The sequence below is a fragment of the Symphodus melops genome (genome assembly GCF_947650265.1).
Source record: "Symphodus melops genome assembly, chromosome: 6".
NCBI classification, from domain to species: domain Eukaryota; kingdom Metazoa; phylum Chordata; class Actinopteri; order Labriformes; family Labridae; genus Symphodus; species Symphodus melops.
Window position 1 is genome coordinate 15,912,622 of NC_136696.1, and position 17,149 is coordinate 15,929,770.

At 37.4% G+C, this 17,149-nt stretch overlaps 1 protein-coding gene across 1 annotated transcript in view; it reads left to right on the plus strand.

Moving 5' to 3' along the window:
* Window positions 1-8,484, plus strand: part of slco3a1a (solute carrier organic anion transporter family member 3A1a) — a 35,514-nt gene extending 27,030 nt beyond the window's left edge. Inside the window, exons 3-10 of the mRNA XM_079345894.1 lie at window positions 2,259-2,357; window positions 2,440-2,712; window positions 2,945-3,109; window positions 3,211-3,409; window positions 4,853-5,021; window positions 5,513-5,685; window positions 5,782-5,846; window positions 6,705-8,484. Coding sequence (XP_079202020.1) covers window positions 2,259-2,357; window positions 2,440-2,712; window positions 2,945-3,109; window positions 3,211-3,409; window positions 4,853-5,021; window positions 5,513-5,685; window positions 5,782-5,846; window positions 6,705-7,057 — 1,496 coding nt within the window. The 3' untranslated portion in view covers window positions 7,058-8,484. The remainder of the gene's footprint in view (window positions 1-2,258; window positions 2,358-2,439; window positions 2,713-2,944; window positions 3,110-3,210; window positions 3,410-4,852; window positions 5,022-5,512; window positions 5,686-5,781; window positions 5,847-6,704) is intronic.
* The last annotated feature ends 8,665 nt before the right edge of the window (window positions 8,485-17,149 follow it).

Genomic DNA, 17,149 nt, shown 5'->3' on the forward strand with positions numbered 1-17,149 from the left:
AGTTGAGCTTTAATCTTAAGACAAACATTTTATTTATTTAATTCTTTCATGTGAAGATTATCACATCCTGTGTCATGTGCAGAAGCAGCAGATTGATAAGGAAGCATGCTCCCTCATATGTTGGTGATCTTTTCCACATGCAAGCCTCGTGCTGTGGTACAATGTTATCATCAAGGAGACAGAGTTTCTGAAAGCATCGGGAGCACCATGGACTGGGAGAAGAACATTTATCTTCTCAGTGGTGGTGGGCTTGCTCAGCTATCATCCCCTGGAAGGTGATTTCACTCACTGAATTTCCTCTTTTGGGCTTCCTGTGGTGAAAGCAATTGTGATGTTGTTGCTATGACAAAACAACACATTTAGTTTCTAAGGAAACACTTAAAACAGAGAGTGCACAGGCCTCGTTTGCAACACCACAGGAAAAATGTTCACATATCGACTGCAGACTTTCTTTACAAAAGTGTTGTTAAACCGAACAGTTTCTTTGGTCTATAGCCACCACAGCTTCTTCCTATGCGTCTTTACTGTTTTGTTGGTGGTTGTGAGACCCTCTGTGTTTTTAAGTCGGAGCTGTCACTGCCGTTTTGGTTTTTACTTTGATTTAAGATTTAAGAGTAGCAAAGGAGAGGAGCATATTTGCCAGTTTTCTTCCTAAAACAAAACAAAACAAAACAAAACGAAAGACCCAGCTGAAGAAAGTGGGGGGGGGGGGGGGGGGGGAACACACACATCCTTTTGGCGCCTCACAGATTCACACCTTTTATTGCTTTTTTCTGTGCTGGTCTGTCTGTTTAACCGCAAAGATGTTTCAGTTAAGAGAAAAAAAAATTTCAGTCCACACATGAAACCTTACTTCTATTACATGCTTCTCTGCCTGTCCTGCCTAAATGAGTCCACATTGTGGCAGCAAGATTAGTCTTACGAGCCATTTCCTTTATGTGAAAAACAAACTACAACGTGAATGAGGCCACAATCGTGTGAACGCGTTGACTCCCTTCCTATGTGGGTGGTCAAGGCAGGATACAGACCGTGCATTTAGTATCTGCACTAGTGGAGACATATGAAGCTTAGTCACAGTTTCCATGCTTGTTTGTTAAGTGGCTGCTTCTGGCATCCAAACAACATCTTATTGCAGACACCGTGCTGATATCAGCAATGTTCAGGCTGCCAGTAAAGGGGATTATTCAGATGCTGCAGGACTGGAGGAAAAAAAAAAAGGGAGAAGAATAGTAGAGATGATTTCATTTTGGTTTAACATCAAATTTTAAGCTACTTTTCCTGTATCCGTCAAACTTGGAAGAAGATCTGGCCTGTGTCTGTGTGCTAGATACAGTGAAAACACTCCCTGCTGCCGTGTGATAACACCTCACATCACACGATATAAAGCCAGAGAGAAATTTGTCCCCCAAATTGAGCTTTGAGTCATCATTATCTGCCTGTAGTCTGAGTCACAGTGTCAGACTCTTGCCCCGTTGACAGTGCTCTAATGAGGATTTTAGACCACATTTATATCTCCAGCTGAACGCTACAGCAGACTGGGACAAAACAACTGGTTTCTGTTGTCTTGTGTCTACCTCAAAGTGTGTGTTTGGGTATTTTGCTCACTGTGTTAACCTGCCAGGAGGCTGAGCCATGTGAGTGCAGTCACATTGTGTGGGTGTGTGGGTTGCCGCCGATGCTGCACTTGCCTTGTGGTTCAAACTGGCTGATTTGATCTTTCATGACAGCCCAAACTTTTTGCCTGTTTGCTGTCTTGATTCAAGGAGTACAATCAGGACAGGGCAAGAGGAAAGCCGAGCTAAAAAGAACAAAAACGGCTTTTTAAATCTTCTTGCATTTGAAGAAGAAAAAAAAAAGAGTCCATGCCACACTGAACTTACCAATAAGATGCTTTTTTGAATGTAAGCTTTTTTTGACCAACAGAGCATAACATACATCTTTGTCTCAGATTAAACTCTACACAAACTGTAAATGGATCAAGTGTCAAACTTACCTACTGACTTTAGGGCTGGGTGGTTTATCTAATACATGTTTATTGAAATCCCTTAAGTGTGTGCACATTGTGTGTAAATGATCTTATTTATTTACCAGAGGTGTTTTATGGCTTTAGTCAGTTAGAAGATCATCTCAAGATTTCTCTAACCTTCAGTGTCAGGTTAATGGCTGTTTTTTTCCCTTTATTCATGTACAGTATTTCCAAAAGAGTCCGGTGAATAGAATTAGACTAAATTAACATTAAACATTTGTGTCCCGTGCAGGTATCCTCTTTTCCACTCTGGTGTTTGGGCCTGCATGTGGCTTCATCCTAGGTTCCGTCTGCACGAAGTTCTACGTGGATGCAATCTTCATTGACACAAGTGAGTGTTCTCATATGTTTTAGTTGAATATGAGTGTCTGTACAGGATGTGCTGTTCTCACTTTGCTCTTGTCTCTCCACAGGTAAGCTAAACATCACTCCAGACGACCCGCGTTGGATTGGGGCCTGGTGGGCGGGCTTCCTTCTGTGTGGTGCCTTACTCTTTTGCTCCTCCATCCTGATGTTTGGCTTCCCTCAGTCGCTGCCGACCAAGGAGAGAGAGGAAGGGACTGAGAGCGAGCAGGTTATGCTCCCTCCATCTATGAATTCAGAGTATGAGACTCCAAAGTCCAGCAACGGGCTTGTTAGCAACCACGAGCCTGCCAACAGCCCCACCTGCTGTCAGCAACTCAGGGGTGAGTTTACAGGATCCACTGTGGAACTGCACCGTGTTAAATGCAAAAACATTTTAGTGCATAGCATATATTGTTATGTTTATATATGCCTTCTAGTTTTCAGACATGTTGCTATATTGTTGCAAAAAAAATCCATTATAGATATAATTTGCTTTAATATTCATGTAAACATTTGTATTAAAAAGTCATCTACATCTGAGATATTTATGTTGATTCGTTCTTATTCGACCAGTGATCCCCAAGGTGACCAAGCACCTCCTGTCGAACCCCGTGTTCACCTGCATCACCCTGGCCGCCTGTATGGAGATCGCTGTGGTCGCTGGTTTTGCAGCTTTTCTGGGGAAATACCTCGAGCAGCAGTTCAACCTCACCACCACCTCAGCAAACCAGCTGCTAGGTCTGTTTTTAAACATGCACAAACACACACATGCTCATACGCATGCAAGTTACACCAGGAAATGTAACAGGTGTTTCTATAAACAACTTTTATTTTGAAAGGTATGACTGCTATTCCATGTGCGTGTCTGGGGATTTTCATGGGCGGTCTGCTGGTGAAGAAACTAAACCTGTCAGCACTTGGAGCCATCCGCATGGCCATGCTGGTCAACCTCATATCCACAGCGTGCTATGTCTCCTTCTTGTTCCTGGGCTGTGACACGGGTCCTGTTGCTGGGGTGACTGTCACATACCCCAACAGGTAAGAATCGTAATACATTTCAGCCATTTGTTTCTCATTTCAGGTACAGATCAAGTTTTAAGCAGCCCACAAGATGGACTTGGCTTTTTCTTTCTTTTCTTTTTTTGCTTTTTTACGTGTTTCTTATATACTGTATGTCTGAATAATTCAACCTTTAATCACTGAATCAATTGAATATACTGTAAGTCAAAAAAAGACATTTTAAGAGACAGATTAACAAAAAGAAGAAACAACTACTTTGGTCATTATTATGCTGTAATCATGATGGATAAAATAACCTTTTCCACACCTTGGGCTACTCCCATGAAGTGAGGGAAATAGATTCTTGTCTGAAAGTTATTTGTTGCACAGAGTGTAACTTCCTTGACCTCTTCTTTGCTCAGTGTACTTTCCATGCAAGCTTGTTTTTTTACCAGCTCACCAATCCCATGAAATCATGTAGGACCAGATGATAGAACTGATCTTCTGAAAGCGTCATCCAGACATTCAACCTAAACATTAAACTTACGCGTTATTAGATCATAGAATACTTCTTTTGTACCATAGATTGTAGATTTTTAGTCCAATCTTAAGGACACAGTTATTCTAATAAATAAATATAAGCAGTAACTCTGTTGCCAAGGTGACGGGTCTTTATCAGAGGTGAACAGCTGAGGATCTAAATGTGAAAATGAAAATTCTTATCAGTCCCGTCGGTCAGTAGGGCATAAAAAAACCTCCCTTTTTATTCAAACAGCTTTGTCTCTTTTAATCGAGTCTATAAAAAGAATTCAGAAAGTGGCCTTGTGGTGCTCAGGGCTGAACACACTGAATACAAATAAAACGAAGGATCATTCACTTGTCCTTTTAAGAGTATTCACTTTTATATCGGTTAGCTGATAAAACTCACACCACTTGTAACTTATGAAGTTTATAAAATCTCCTGTGATGAGTTTTTAGCTGGTGATGAAATTGATTGACATTAATTCTAATGTATGACCTACAAGCAATCGCCATTGTTAGAAACCAGATGTTTTATGAAGTTGAGTTACAGTACACGGACAAAACAGCCTGTGTTCACGGCAAAGATTCAAGATGTGTGCCATGTTTGACTGTTAGAAGGAAGCAGCTAAATATTTTTTAAGTACCGTACTTATTCCCAGACGGGAAAAAAGGTACCACTTGGTCCAAAGGGGCCACCGTACTTATTTCTACAGACCATAAAAATGTTAAAGTCTAGTATTTGTCTGAATGTTGTCCCATAGAAACACAGGCTTTACACCAGGACTTCTCTACTCTGGTTTTGGTGAACTTAACTCAGTGCAGTTGCCATGGGGATGTTAAAAGTGAACCATAGTATCACTAAGAAAAGGGCAGAGTGTCCTTCTCCAATTTAGTTTGTATAGATAGTTATTACTTCCTGCAGCAAAGGAAACTGAGGTTTCTGTCTCTGTTCCCATTCAGGACTCTGCAGGTGGGCGAGAAACCAGAAGCTCAGTGCATCAATACCTGCAACTGCTTCACCTCCTCCATCAGCCCAGTGTGCGGATCAAACGGGGTCACGTACCTGTCCGCCTGCTTCGCTGGCTGCTCCCGAACAGGAAGCTTTCAGTCCACATCGAAAATGTCTCGGGTCTGTAACCTAAAACTGTTTACTAACTGCACTTACACGCAAGAAAATGACAATTCAAGTCTCCGTTGTTGTTAATTATCAGTGTGGTTGGACGGCAGAAAAACACTTTACTCTATTTAAAGGTTTTTAAAGTCGTGCAGAACAGCTTCAGCACATCAGCCAATTAAGTTTTGCTGCAGTTGTTCCTGGATCAAAAGCACTGATCTGCAGATTAGAGTCTTCTATATTCAAATCACATGCAGAGACCATTTCTCTCCGCTCAGCAGCACTGAATATCTCTCTATTTGTGGTCTCTCACTGCAGCAGGTTAGGCAGAAATGTTTGCCGATACAGAGCACGGTTCAATCATTTCTCTGACATGATATGAGATTTCACCCCCTGATGTTTAGAGTGTGGCCCTCGACTACAACATGTGTTCCCTGTTTTTAAATGGACTTGCTATATGGTTTGTTTAGCTGCTAAGTGAGGCCTTTTGTATTTTCTCTCCACAGAATCTAACAGGATGTGCCTGTGTGTCCTCTGAGAGTGAATCTGCCACAGCGGTTCCAGGGAAATGTCCGACGCCGGGCTGCCAGGAGTCTTTTCTCATCTTCCTGTGTGTGATCTGTGCCTGCAGCCTGGTCGGAGCCATGGCCCAGACTCCCTCCGTTATCATTCTGATCAGGCATGTTGTGAATATAAACATATTAGCGTGTTTGCGATGCAGTGCTGTGCGGTGATGAACAATAAAAGTCAAATTGTGTTTCTGCTTCTCTTACAGGACCGTGAGCCCTGAACTTAAATCCTACGCACTTGGAGTGTTGTTTCTGTTGCTGCGACTCCTGGGTAAGAACTTTAATTAGTCAACCTTATATTCAAACATGTAGAATTTACCGAAGCTTGAAACATTTGTGTTTTTGGAAGTGTGTTAGGAAATGGGTATTTTTTTTCTGACAGTGTCAGATGTAAGATAAAAATAAGAACAATCGCAGATGCTTTTGTGCTATTGTGTAAGATTTGGACTGCAGTGACTGCTATGTATTGATTTTACTTTATTAGTTTTGGTGTTAGACAGACACATGTACATCTTATACTGCATGCATGTTTGTTGTAGGAAAAGTTTAAAAGTTGACGAAATGTCTTTGCAAAGAGTTACATTCAAAATAACTCTCAGGCACAGCTTCCTCTTGTTTTCTGTCTTTTTGAATTTTAGCTAAGCTCAACAGCTACTGACTTTTTTCACGAGAGGAGAAGATTAGCACCAATCTTAGCCAATTACATGCACTTACACTTAGATATGACATACGAGTTCAAAGACACAGTGTTACAGAGGAAAAGAAAGCTCATCACAAAAGCATACATATATATATATATATATATATATACATATATACACACACACACACACACACACACACACACACACAGAGACATGACTGAAGCCAAGATACAAAGATTTATTTTACATCAGTATCAAAACCATAGATAACAAAAGCACATACACATCATGGAGCATGTGCTTTTGTTAACCAAAGCAAACGTTAAAAAATAAACAGAAGGCGACATCACATCATGTAATAAAGAAGTCACAATTTTCCATTAATGCAGTTTTTACATTGAATTCACACCAAGTAGTGTTTCCTCCTTGAAGTTATTTTGTGCAAATAAAGTTTTTAAATCTGTTTCCATTTCGCTGTCTCACAGGCTTCATCCCCCCTCCTCTGATCTTCGGTGCTGGGATCGACTCCACCTGTCTTTTCTGGAGCTCAGACTGTGGCGATAAGGGGGCTTGTCTACTGTATGACAATGTGGCTTATAGGTATCTGTATGTAAGCCTCGCCATCATCCTCAAGGGCGTGGCTTTCATCCTCTACACCACCACGTGGTATTGTTTACACAGGAACTACAAGAAGTACATCAAAAGTCACGAGGGTCACATGACACGTACTGAGTTTTACCCATCGCTCACAGACGGGCCCAAACAAGTGGACAGGACAAAGTTTATATATAACCTCGAGGACCATGAGGTTTGTGAAAATATGGAGTCAGTTTTATAGTTTATTATACAGAAGATGGACACGGTGGACATTATTCTCTCTCCAAGGAACATTTGATGATGTCATTGTTCTTCTATTGAAAGGAAGAGTTATTTATCTATATAAAGTATATATATATATAGATATATACATATAGATATATATGAAGGCAATCTGTCTATTTAACACTTTGTTCAGGTCACAGGGGAAGTTAAAGTGTTAACTTTTCAAAAGGGTCCATTAAGTCGTTTACGTACCAGTGAGGTGTTGCTCGGTGTTTGCTGTTGACTCCAGCAGTTTAGTCAACATCTACAGCACTGCTTCACTCAGTCCTAGCTGATTATTAGCCATTGGACGTGATGTTACGTCAATCCTAGCTGCCATATTGTTTTAGGTCTGCCATGATTCCAATGAATTGTGTAAAAAATGAGTTTCCTTTCAGAGTGCTGTGTATACTGCCTGTCACTCATTCAGAAATGAGATTTGTACCATTAAATAAAGTTCGGGCGGTTCCTCTTTTACTCATATTTAAAAGTTGCCAAGTGTTTACAAACTAATTCTGTAGTTCCATTTCAATGCAGTAAGGTTTCTTTCCAAACTGGGTTGTAATAGTGGCCTATTAGATGGTTAAAATGTCCATAAATTAAATCACTTTGAAGCAGATAGTTTTTATATGTCAGGATGGATCAGTTTGTCAGTCTCTTGCTGGATAACAGGTTTAGACCAGACTGTCAAGTCTTGTCTCATAGGTGAAAATGTGCAATTTGTGTCTGATACGTCCATGTTTATGACTAATTTGTGTCAGACTGCAGGTTTGTTTCTCATTCTAATCGTTTCTTTCATTTGTACTTTCTGTTTTTCATTAGCAGAGTTTTTTCAGCCTAATATGTCTTAATAAGGGATTTTATTTTCAAAGACGAATGTTCATTGTATTTTCATTTGGCTTTTGCACAAAGAACAAATCAATAATATGTGTATGTGTTTGGAATTCAAGTAAAAGAAGAGAGGAGTAATATATTTGTGTTATTAGGCCCAGGATGTTTTGTTAAATTGCATTTAAAAGTACAATATAAATGACATATAATCTAATTATTGAGATGTGTGTGTTTGATGTCACATAAGATTTGGGATAATTCATAGAAAAGAAAGTAGTATGTTTTATAAGAAGGAACAGATTTGGTGTGTTCAAACTAGGCCGGTTATTTTTGGGATAGTGCTACAGGAAGCTGTGTGTGCAGAGTCAAACAAAGTGAGCACCATCAACAACACACTGGATTTCTTTCTACACATGTATGAAGAAACACTCAAGCAGCAAAGCACACACTACCTGTTACTCTGCTGATCTCTCTGCAGTTACAGTTTGGACATTGTCCCTTTTTCTTACACTTTTTGTATGGCAACATATGGTTTATTTTACTCTGGAAATAAATTATTTTTCAGAAAACAAATTCACTTTGAGTGCTTTTCCCTTACTTTTAGTAAACCGCACCATTTTAATAAGCTGCTTTGGTTTTTGCTTTGTCCAATTTGACTTTAATGACCAAATCAAGCAACAGAAAACTTACATTTTCACAAAACCAAAAAGGAAGAGACAAAAAAATCAATCTGATAACTTACACTCACAAGAAAAGAATTGTGAAAAATGTGTTGTACACACTTAGGTTTAACACGAGACACAAACATTCATAAATCATTACCATGAAGATTTCTTTTATAACTCTTATAACATCTTATATAAATCAAGCTCACATATAATTTTCAAACGGGTTTATTTTTATTAAGTATGTTTTTAATTGGTTTGATGTCTGTTTAAAATGTTGGCCCCTGTTTATTCCATTAAAGATTAAAATCCAAAAGAAGCTAAATAAAATAATAGTTTACGATACATACTATGAGCGAAAATTTGACTATGATATATTATTATTAATAAAAACTCAATTCACTATCTGATACCCTCTTGTCCTTTAAATGAGGGTCCACAGAGAGAAGAGCATGTCGTTTTCAGCATGCAGTCTTTACAGTTCAGCACATATTCTCTGTATTACATTAAGTGATCCTTAAGTAGGATGGGAAGTATGGAGCTGAGATTTAATGGACCACATAGTCACACACTGAGTTCTCATCTTTTGATTCGCACAGCAGATTTAAAGCTTTAACTTTAGCTGCAGGATTTTTTGCTTTCAGTCATTTTTCATAATAGAGCCGTTCAGAATTCCAGAAGCTGTCGAATAATTTACCACACTAAGTAAATACATAAATCAAGTGGCTAGATATTCAAGCATATTCACAACAAGAGAAAAAAAAAAGAATCCTGTCAGCTTTTAGATGGTTTATGGTCTTTTATAAACTGCTGAACGTTCAGCATCCACCAAGAATATGAATATATTCTTTTTTTTTTTTAATAGTATTTATCAATATGCTGAACATTCCCTTAACAGCCAACACAGCTGATGACGAATGACAAGCACTTAGGGCTGGCCAAGGTACATGTAATTTTCATAAGGCTAATTAAAAACGAACACATGAAGAAAAGTTGTATAAGAAGCATAATTTAATATAATCTGTTAAAAAAAAACGTGGGAAAAGTCTTTGTGACGTTATCCACTGCATTCCAAGGCAGACTTTTAAAGCACACCAGTAGCAGTTGCCATACTGGAAATGTTGTAGTAGGATCTGTGATAGGCCATGAATTCAGGATTTTATTTTTATTTTTTTACAAGCAGTAAACATGTTTATTTCTGCTGTAAATGTAGGACGTTTTTTAACTGGTGTGTATGGGACTTCCTGAGCCTTTTTGCAGCCAGCCTCAAGGGGACAATCAAGAAGCTGCAATTTTGGTTAAGATAAAAAAAAAGATATATACAGAGGTGTTTGAGAATAAGATTAACTGGAGAAATAATTTTAAATTGTTGGAGATAAAAATGTTTAATTCCTTAAGTTGTTCAAAACCGCTTAGGGCTTTATAAACCAACCATTCTAATTTAAAATGAAATGTTGGACACATAGGGAGGCACTGTAAAGAGAATTGTTCGGAAGAGATCCACCCTCCCGTTTCAGCAATTATATCACGTCCAGCCAAGTTGAATCAATGAGAAAAATACACCTCAAAAAAGTCCTTTTACTGTTGAATGATTCTTTTGGTGAAAGTTGGCTGTTTTTGTACTTGTGCTCACTTACCGTTAAATATTTTTTGGAGCTTTTATATTAAACCAACTCTGAGGCAACATCAGCTCAACAATGAGGACACTGTGGCTTTTATTTTCACCTTGAAAGGGTCATTTCTCTTACGAATGAGACATTTGGTTTAATGTTGGATTCGCAGTGTTTTGTGTTTTTCCACTGCACATTAATGAAACAGAAAAAAAACCTATGATTGAAAAGAAAATTCCCTTTTAATTTTAGCCTTTGCACTTCCTGATGAACTCATCACGTCCAAAGTTGTAATTGTACTTGCAGCCTGCTTTCATCTGCCCTTTCTTGCATGTCATTTCTCACTCTCTCTCTCCCCCAATGTTTACTTCTATCCACTGTCCTATCTCCAAACTAAGGCATAAAACACCCACACCCAAAAAAATGTTTACTGTAACATTTTGCCAAAGATTTTCAAGTGAACTGAAATAAATCAGAGATGACTTTTCTTTGTAGTGTGACCAGATTCCCCCAAATCAGCCAATTAAGAGTCTGACCTGAGTCCGTCACAGCTGTGCAGACACAGCTTTGGGATTTTCATGTAGTGAGGGTTGGCACCGTACAAGACTGATTAGAGAAGCTTGTGCTCGAATTTTCTTTAGTAAAAAAAAAAAAAAAAAAATCGCTCTGCAGTTGTAAACAACTGAACCTCAGTAATTCCTTTTATTTTTTTTAGTTGAAAAACTACCACAAAAGTCCTTTGACACTTTATTAAACAGAACAAACTCAGGCTTTGGAATGAAATCAGTCTCACTGAACCACTGATGAAATTCAGTACATAATTGATCATATCCAAGGAATAAAGAATAAATTATAACTTAATCTAAAATGTTAATCTACAATTCATTAAACAAACGCCTTTGTCTATAGCGACGTACATCCTTGGTATGTAACACAACTAAGGATCTGGATAGGAGGAAACACCTCAGTAAGTGCTGGATCCCATTTCATTGTTCTTATGGAGCCAGCATGCCATATTTATAGTATTTTCCAGATACCTGTTAGTTTAAACATTACACACAAAAATAAGAGTTTTAAGTGTGTTGTCTGTGCATATGATTCTCAGATAGTTGTTGTAAAGTCTGGTGGAAACACATTGACACTCTTCAACAAGACAACAGCGTACGAGTGTGTCAACAGCAGCAGTGTCAGCAGCATCTGCCTCAGAGAACAACAGCTTCTGACACACACACTTCATGATGCACGTCACTTCAAAGACAAGCAGGATGCAGCTTGGAGAAAACTTCCTCGTTGAATGCTGAAAGAGAAAGAAAAAAAAGCCACAGAGCTCAAAATAGAAGCTGCTGCTGGCGAGAGTTTTTCTCTTTCAATCAGGAGGCGTCAATTAGCCTAATGGGTGCTTTAGGAAGATGAACTGTTACACAACATCTCTAGAGGGAAAAATAAGGCAATAAATCCTCTGTGGAGAGCTTTGACTTATGTCTAAGTGAATAAGTGGATATAAATTCAGAGTGACTGAGTCCAGCCTGCTGACATTTCTACTTTAATGCTTGGATGCTGATTTTCAACAATAATGTTTGATGAATGCAACCACTGTGTTTTTCAATGTTGGTATTTACATGCTCAACACGCAGTTTTAATAATGAATCAGTATTTGGCTTTATTAGATAATACTATCAGTATAAACGTGATTATGAGACTTGTTATTATGTGCACTCACAAGGCTCCAGCTGCACTTTTCACTTCATGTAAATTAGCTCTTTTCCAAACACAATCATTTAGATAATATATGCATGCAATTTTTAAACAGGTGGACCTTATACCTTTCATTTGCATTGACAAATGAATGCCGTGTTTCCAATTACACAACAACCAACCATGTGTTAACCAATGTGCCTAGCACTCATGTGTGTTAGAGTGATGGTCTGCAAAATAATAATCATAATCTTACTTCTGACTGATAAGACTGCACATCTTTGTGGCATGTGATTGGTTAAGGGTGAAGAAACAAAGGAACATTTTGTAAGCATTTTTTCTTTCCTTGTTACGTATAGAGTTCTCCCACTGTAGCAGTTTTACTGTTTTTATTACAATGATACTGTAGCTTCTAGTGAAGCTAATAAACCTGTTGTAATTAAAATAACCCAACATTAGTAACCTAAAGATAATGAAAATGTTAACATGTTTACTCAGGACTTTATTGTGGCTTAATTAAGCAGCAGATTGTGAACTCATGATGTAAATTGTTTCTCTAAGTGAAAGAGGTCTTTGCTCCATGCGCTGGAGGTGAAGCAATCTATTTATGGGACTGCTGGACGCATCATGTCCACTTCGCTTATTGTGGATAAACAAAACTTTGAAAAATATGTTATCAAAGAAATGTCTACACACAGCAGCACAGCCTTTGCTAGAAACTGTTGACACAGATTCATGGTCAAATGATTTTCTTTGTCTCTCCTGCAACTTTGTACATGAAAATGACCAGAATTTTTCTGATACATTTTTCTGTACATATTACAGTACTCTTTACACTGTTTTTGAGTTAGAAAAATACCCCAACAGTATTTTCTTAATAGTTAAACCTTTCCTGACATAAAACAGCAAATTACTTTAACATTATTAGCCTTTATCATTTAATTATCCATCATAAAACGGTGGTTTTAAAAAGGAGGAAAATCTTTTTTAATGTCTATATTAAAATTTTGAATTAGCTACTTTTTCGTCTTTTACTCTTAACTGGGACTTTTACTCATATACCAGTAAAATATATTAAAGTAACACTACTTTTACTTGAGAATAATATTTTAGTACTCTTACACCATGAGTAAAATATTTTAAATGTATTTTCTATTATTTAATCCTGTACATATTCAACAAAATCTGGAGATTACTGATGCCAAAATATCTTGTCAGCAAGTGCCATTAAAAGTTTCTCCTTACCAGAGCAGCAGTTAAAAATCCAACTCATGGTAGCAATAGATCAGATCGACTGTATGGTATTCACTGGGCCGGTAGACCCTCCTTTGTTCCTTCAATATTCCAAACAAAAGAAGAGACTGAGCTCTAAACAATACCTGTATGGGTCCTTGCAGCTCTGTACACTCTTTGATAAATTATTGAAACTTACCAGCACTGTGCCACTCCAACGCCAACCTCCTACTACTCAAGAGGCTCCCAAGCCTCCTCTTATATTAAAGTTGGAACCTACCAAAAGGGGTCGGAAATCAATTTACTCTAAGGTAAGTATTACCTGTTCTACAAATAACACAAACTATCTGCAATAAGCATGTCAAAATACATTTCAGTTAAGTAAATACTTAAACAGCAGCTTCCACTTGACACATTCCCATATAAACCTAAGGCTGGGTTCAGCTCTGTTTGACATTTCCTAGTTGAGAAAGAATAGTGCAGGCAAGTCTGTGGTGCAAAAGGTGGCAAACAAGTTATCTTTCATATGTAACAATGAATACAACGTTTTAATCAATTTTAATTTAGTCAAAATATTTAATGTGTGTTTTCTTTTGGTTAAAATACAATGTTTTAAGTCATTTGTCAATGAGTTATTCTTAAGATTGATCAGAAGTTATTTACACATTCCCAAGAACTCGTTATTAGTCATGCTAAGCTAATGTTAACACATACCTCTCAAAATGTCAAAAACTCACGTCTCAAGTCCGACTCAAATCAAAGTAGAATCTGAGTCCCCAAAAGTTGAGTGTCCGGATGTAAGTTTATTTATCATGTGCAATAGTAATATGGTGGGCTTCGGTGAGCCTTTTTTCATTCTATTAGCATGTAGTTGCAGTATTTATTGGAAGTATTCCGTGTAGTGTTAGCATTAGCATTAGCCTTGGTATTATGTGTCATGAATTTCTTCTGAGCTTTCGAAGCGGCACAGTACCTTGCATAGTATTAGCTTTGTTGTTATATTTTATGTAATGCTTCTGATCACATGTAGCATGTATTTTTACATATTTGCAGTACATCAGAATTCACCATTTAGTTAATTATTTGTATTTCTTTATATACATCTTTGATATGACAGTAATCTGTGCGTTTTCTTTTGTCATGTAGTTTTCACTCCTTAGTCAATCTGGTGAATAAATCAAAGAGCAACTAACTCCCTGACCCACTCACCATTGAATGGAGTTTGGCTGACTGTCAACCTGCATACATTAAGCACATAGGGAGGACTGTTACAACAGGCTTCACTTCTCAACTTTAGCACATCAGGTATATTAATTTATAATAGTTCATCGATCCAAGCTTAGGCTGTCTTTATCTCTTTGAGTCTTAGTGTTTATATTGCACCTATTTAACGATGTGATATTGTTAAAGCCCAGAGCAATATGATCATTAGATAGATAGATAGATAGATAGATAGATAGATAGATAGATAGATAGATAGATAGATAGATAGATAGATAGATAGATAGATAGATAGATAGATAGATAGATAGATAGATAGATACGTTATTGATCCCGAGGGAAATTATATTATTATAATAAGGTGTTCAAGCTTGTCAGCTAGTTAATTGACTGATTTGTATCACTGTTTGAAGGTCTTCTTAACTTTAAATATTAGAGAAGCTGTGTTAAGGTTTGTGTGCAGTAATAGAGCAGCAAATATTATTATAAATTTCCTATATATAAAGGGTAGAAAATGTACTTTAAGGCATCCTGTCTTCCCACATAATTCTCATTACTTTACTTTAGTATGGTTTAAATGAATCTATTATCAGCAGGCTAGATGTAAAAGTAATATGATGCTAGGCCTGTATGTTTTCCTCCCTCTGCCTCAACCTTTTTGTGCTAAATTACAAGTGTCGGTCCACTGACCGTTAGACTGTATTAATTTTAACCTAAATACAACTAAAACTGCCCTGAAGTAATATTTTTACACTATTTAAATCTAAGCCTCACTCTCTCGTACATGTTAAAATCAATAGCTAGACAAGCTAGTACTAGGCCTTCTAAGGATCTGTTTGTAACATCCACTGCAATATTCAAAAACAAAGATTTTAACAAGATCTAATTTATAGTTTCAAAATCCGATAGGCCACATATTTGTGTGTAGCACATGCCCTCCATATTGTGTTCTCCCGAAAACTGCTATTTAAATGATGGGTATTTTAATAAAGAAAACTAACTGAGGAAAAAAAAAATCAGTATCATATTTTCAGAAACAAAAGACCACTTTTTCAAAAAAATACTGTGTCCTTTAAAACGTCATTATACTGTTTAGGGCCTTTGTCCTGTTGCTTCAAGATGAGTATCCCACAATGCATTGCTAGCTACAGTTCCTAATCAAAACAGTATTTTAGTGTTGAAAATTGGGCGTAAAATAACAGCAATTTCTTACAGTAAATGGACAGAAAAAGAGCTGGAGCTGAGGTGGGTTTTAGGACTTTGATAAACCTTAATATTGCACCCACCTGTAAACCATGTCAGCTGCAATATCCAGTAATCTAGTCTGTACTCAAGGCTAAATTGTTGGTCGATGTGCTTGTTACATATTTCTCAGAGCAATATATTCTGTCTTTTCGTAGCTTTATTATTATTTTTTTATTTCTTATTTCTGAGCAGGGAAAAGCTAAAACAATCAAACAATCCTGACTCCCATGGGTGCCCCATTATAACTACATCAATAACATACAAACACTGAACAACAATAAGTCAGTTGTAATTAGTCTGATACAGAATCATCACTGTTAACATCATAAAGATAATTATTTTTTTACTCACCTAAAAAAACAGAAGCATACATTTATCTGATATCTTGTTAGTACAGTAAAGTGAACAGTGTGATATTTGCATAAAAAGTAAGTACAAATGGGTGCATGCAATAGAGAGCTTGTGTATGTAAAAATAATAATAATAAAAAAAACATCCATGTCACCTCCTGGGCTCTGCAGGAAAACAGTCCATGTGGACAGAAAAAGGGGTAAAGAGCACCAGTTGTAGTGTTATTCTGTTGCAACCAATCGGAGCTCATATGATGAGGATCAAGCTAAAATAAATGTATTTAAATAGATTTATTCATAGAAGTGCAGCTAACAGTTGTCTGTCCATTCCCACTTCTTAAAGGGGACATATTATACCCTTTTTTTACCTGTTCAAACTGTCCCGTGGTTTAAATAAAACATCTCTTCTGTGCTTTGGCCCAAATGAATCAAACCCCAGAGGAGGTTTGTGACCCTGTAGAAACCAGCTCTCTTGGAATGCTTCGTTTTGGTGCGTGTCTCTTTAAATTCAATGAGACCCCCTGAGTTTTCCCAGTTGACATCACTTCTCTGTCGTGAGAATAACAATGGCAGAACTGCACAAGAGTTTAGTTTAAGGTTGGAGGTGGAGTCCATGGATGGAGATACCAGGGGAGGGGATTTTCTGAACAGAATCCACCTTTTTATGTCACAAACGAATGTGAAAAAGTGAAAGAGTATTTTTCTCTGTGGTAAGTCTTAAGCAGACCACAAACAAAGGACTGGATGGAATTATTCCAAATTTTGTGGGTCGATAGATTGAAAAAAAAATTCAAAAATACTGTAAAAAAATTTTTTTTTATATGTTCCTTCTAAATTGCTAGACGAACAGTCACCGACGGCAATACATGAAACAGAATTATTGGAAGGCAATACATGAAACAGAATTATTGGCTGAAATTCCTGTTTCCCCAAAAAGTTGACCATCACCTATGAAGGATATAACATTGGACAATAGCTGATAGGTTTGAGATTGCTGCTTGGACAGAATGCGTGAACTCAAATAAAGAAGCCTACATGTAAGCTATGTTAAAACATATCCATTAAAAAAAGATACCCAAGAACTTCAGGCGGTCTCTGATCCATGACCATTCTGAACTGTTGGCTAAAGAGACCACGCATGAAGCATAAAATAAAAGTAGGGCTCCTTTTCTTGGACAATTGCTTAATAGTGTGCAACACTGAAGCAGCTAGGATACTA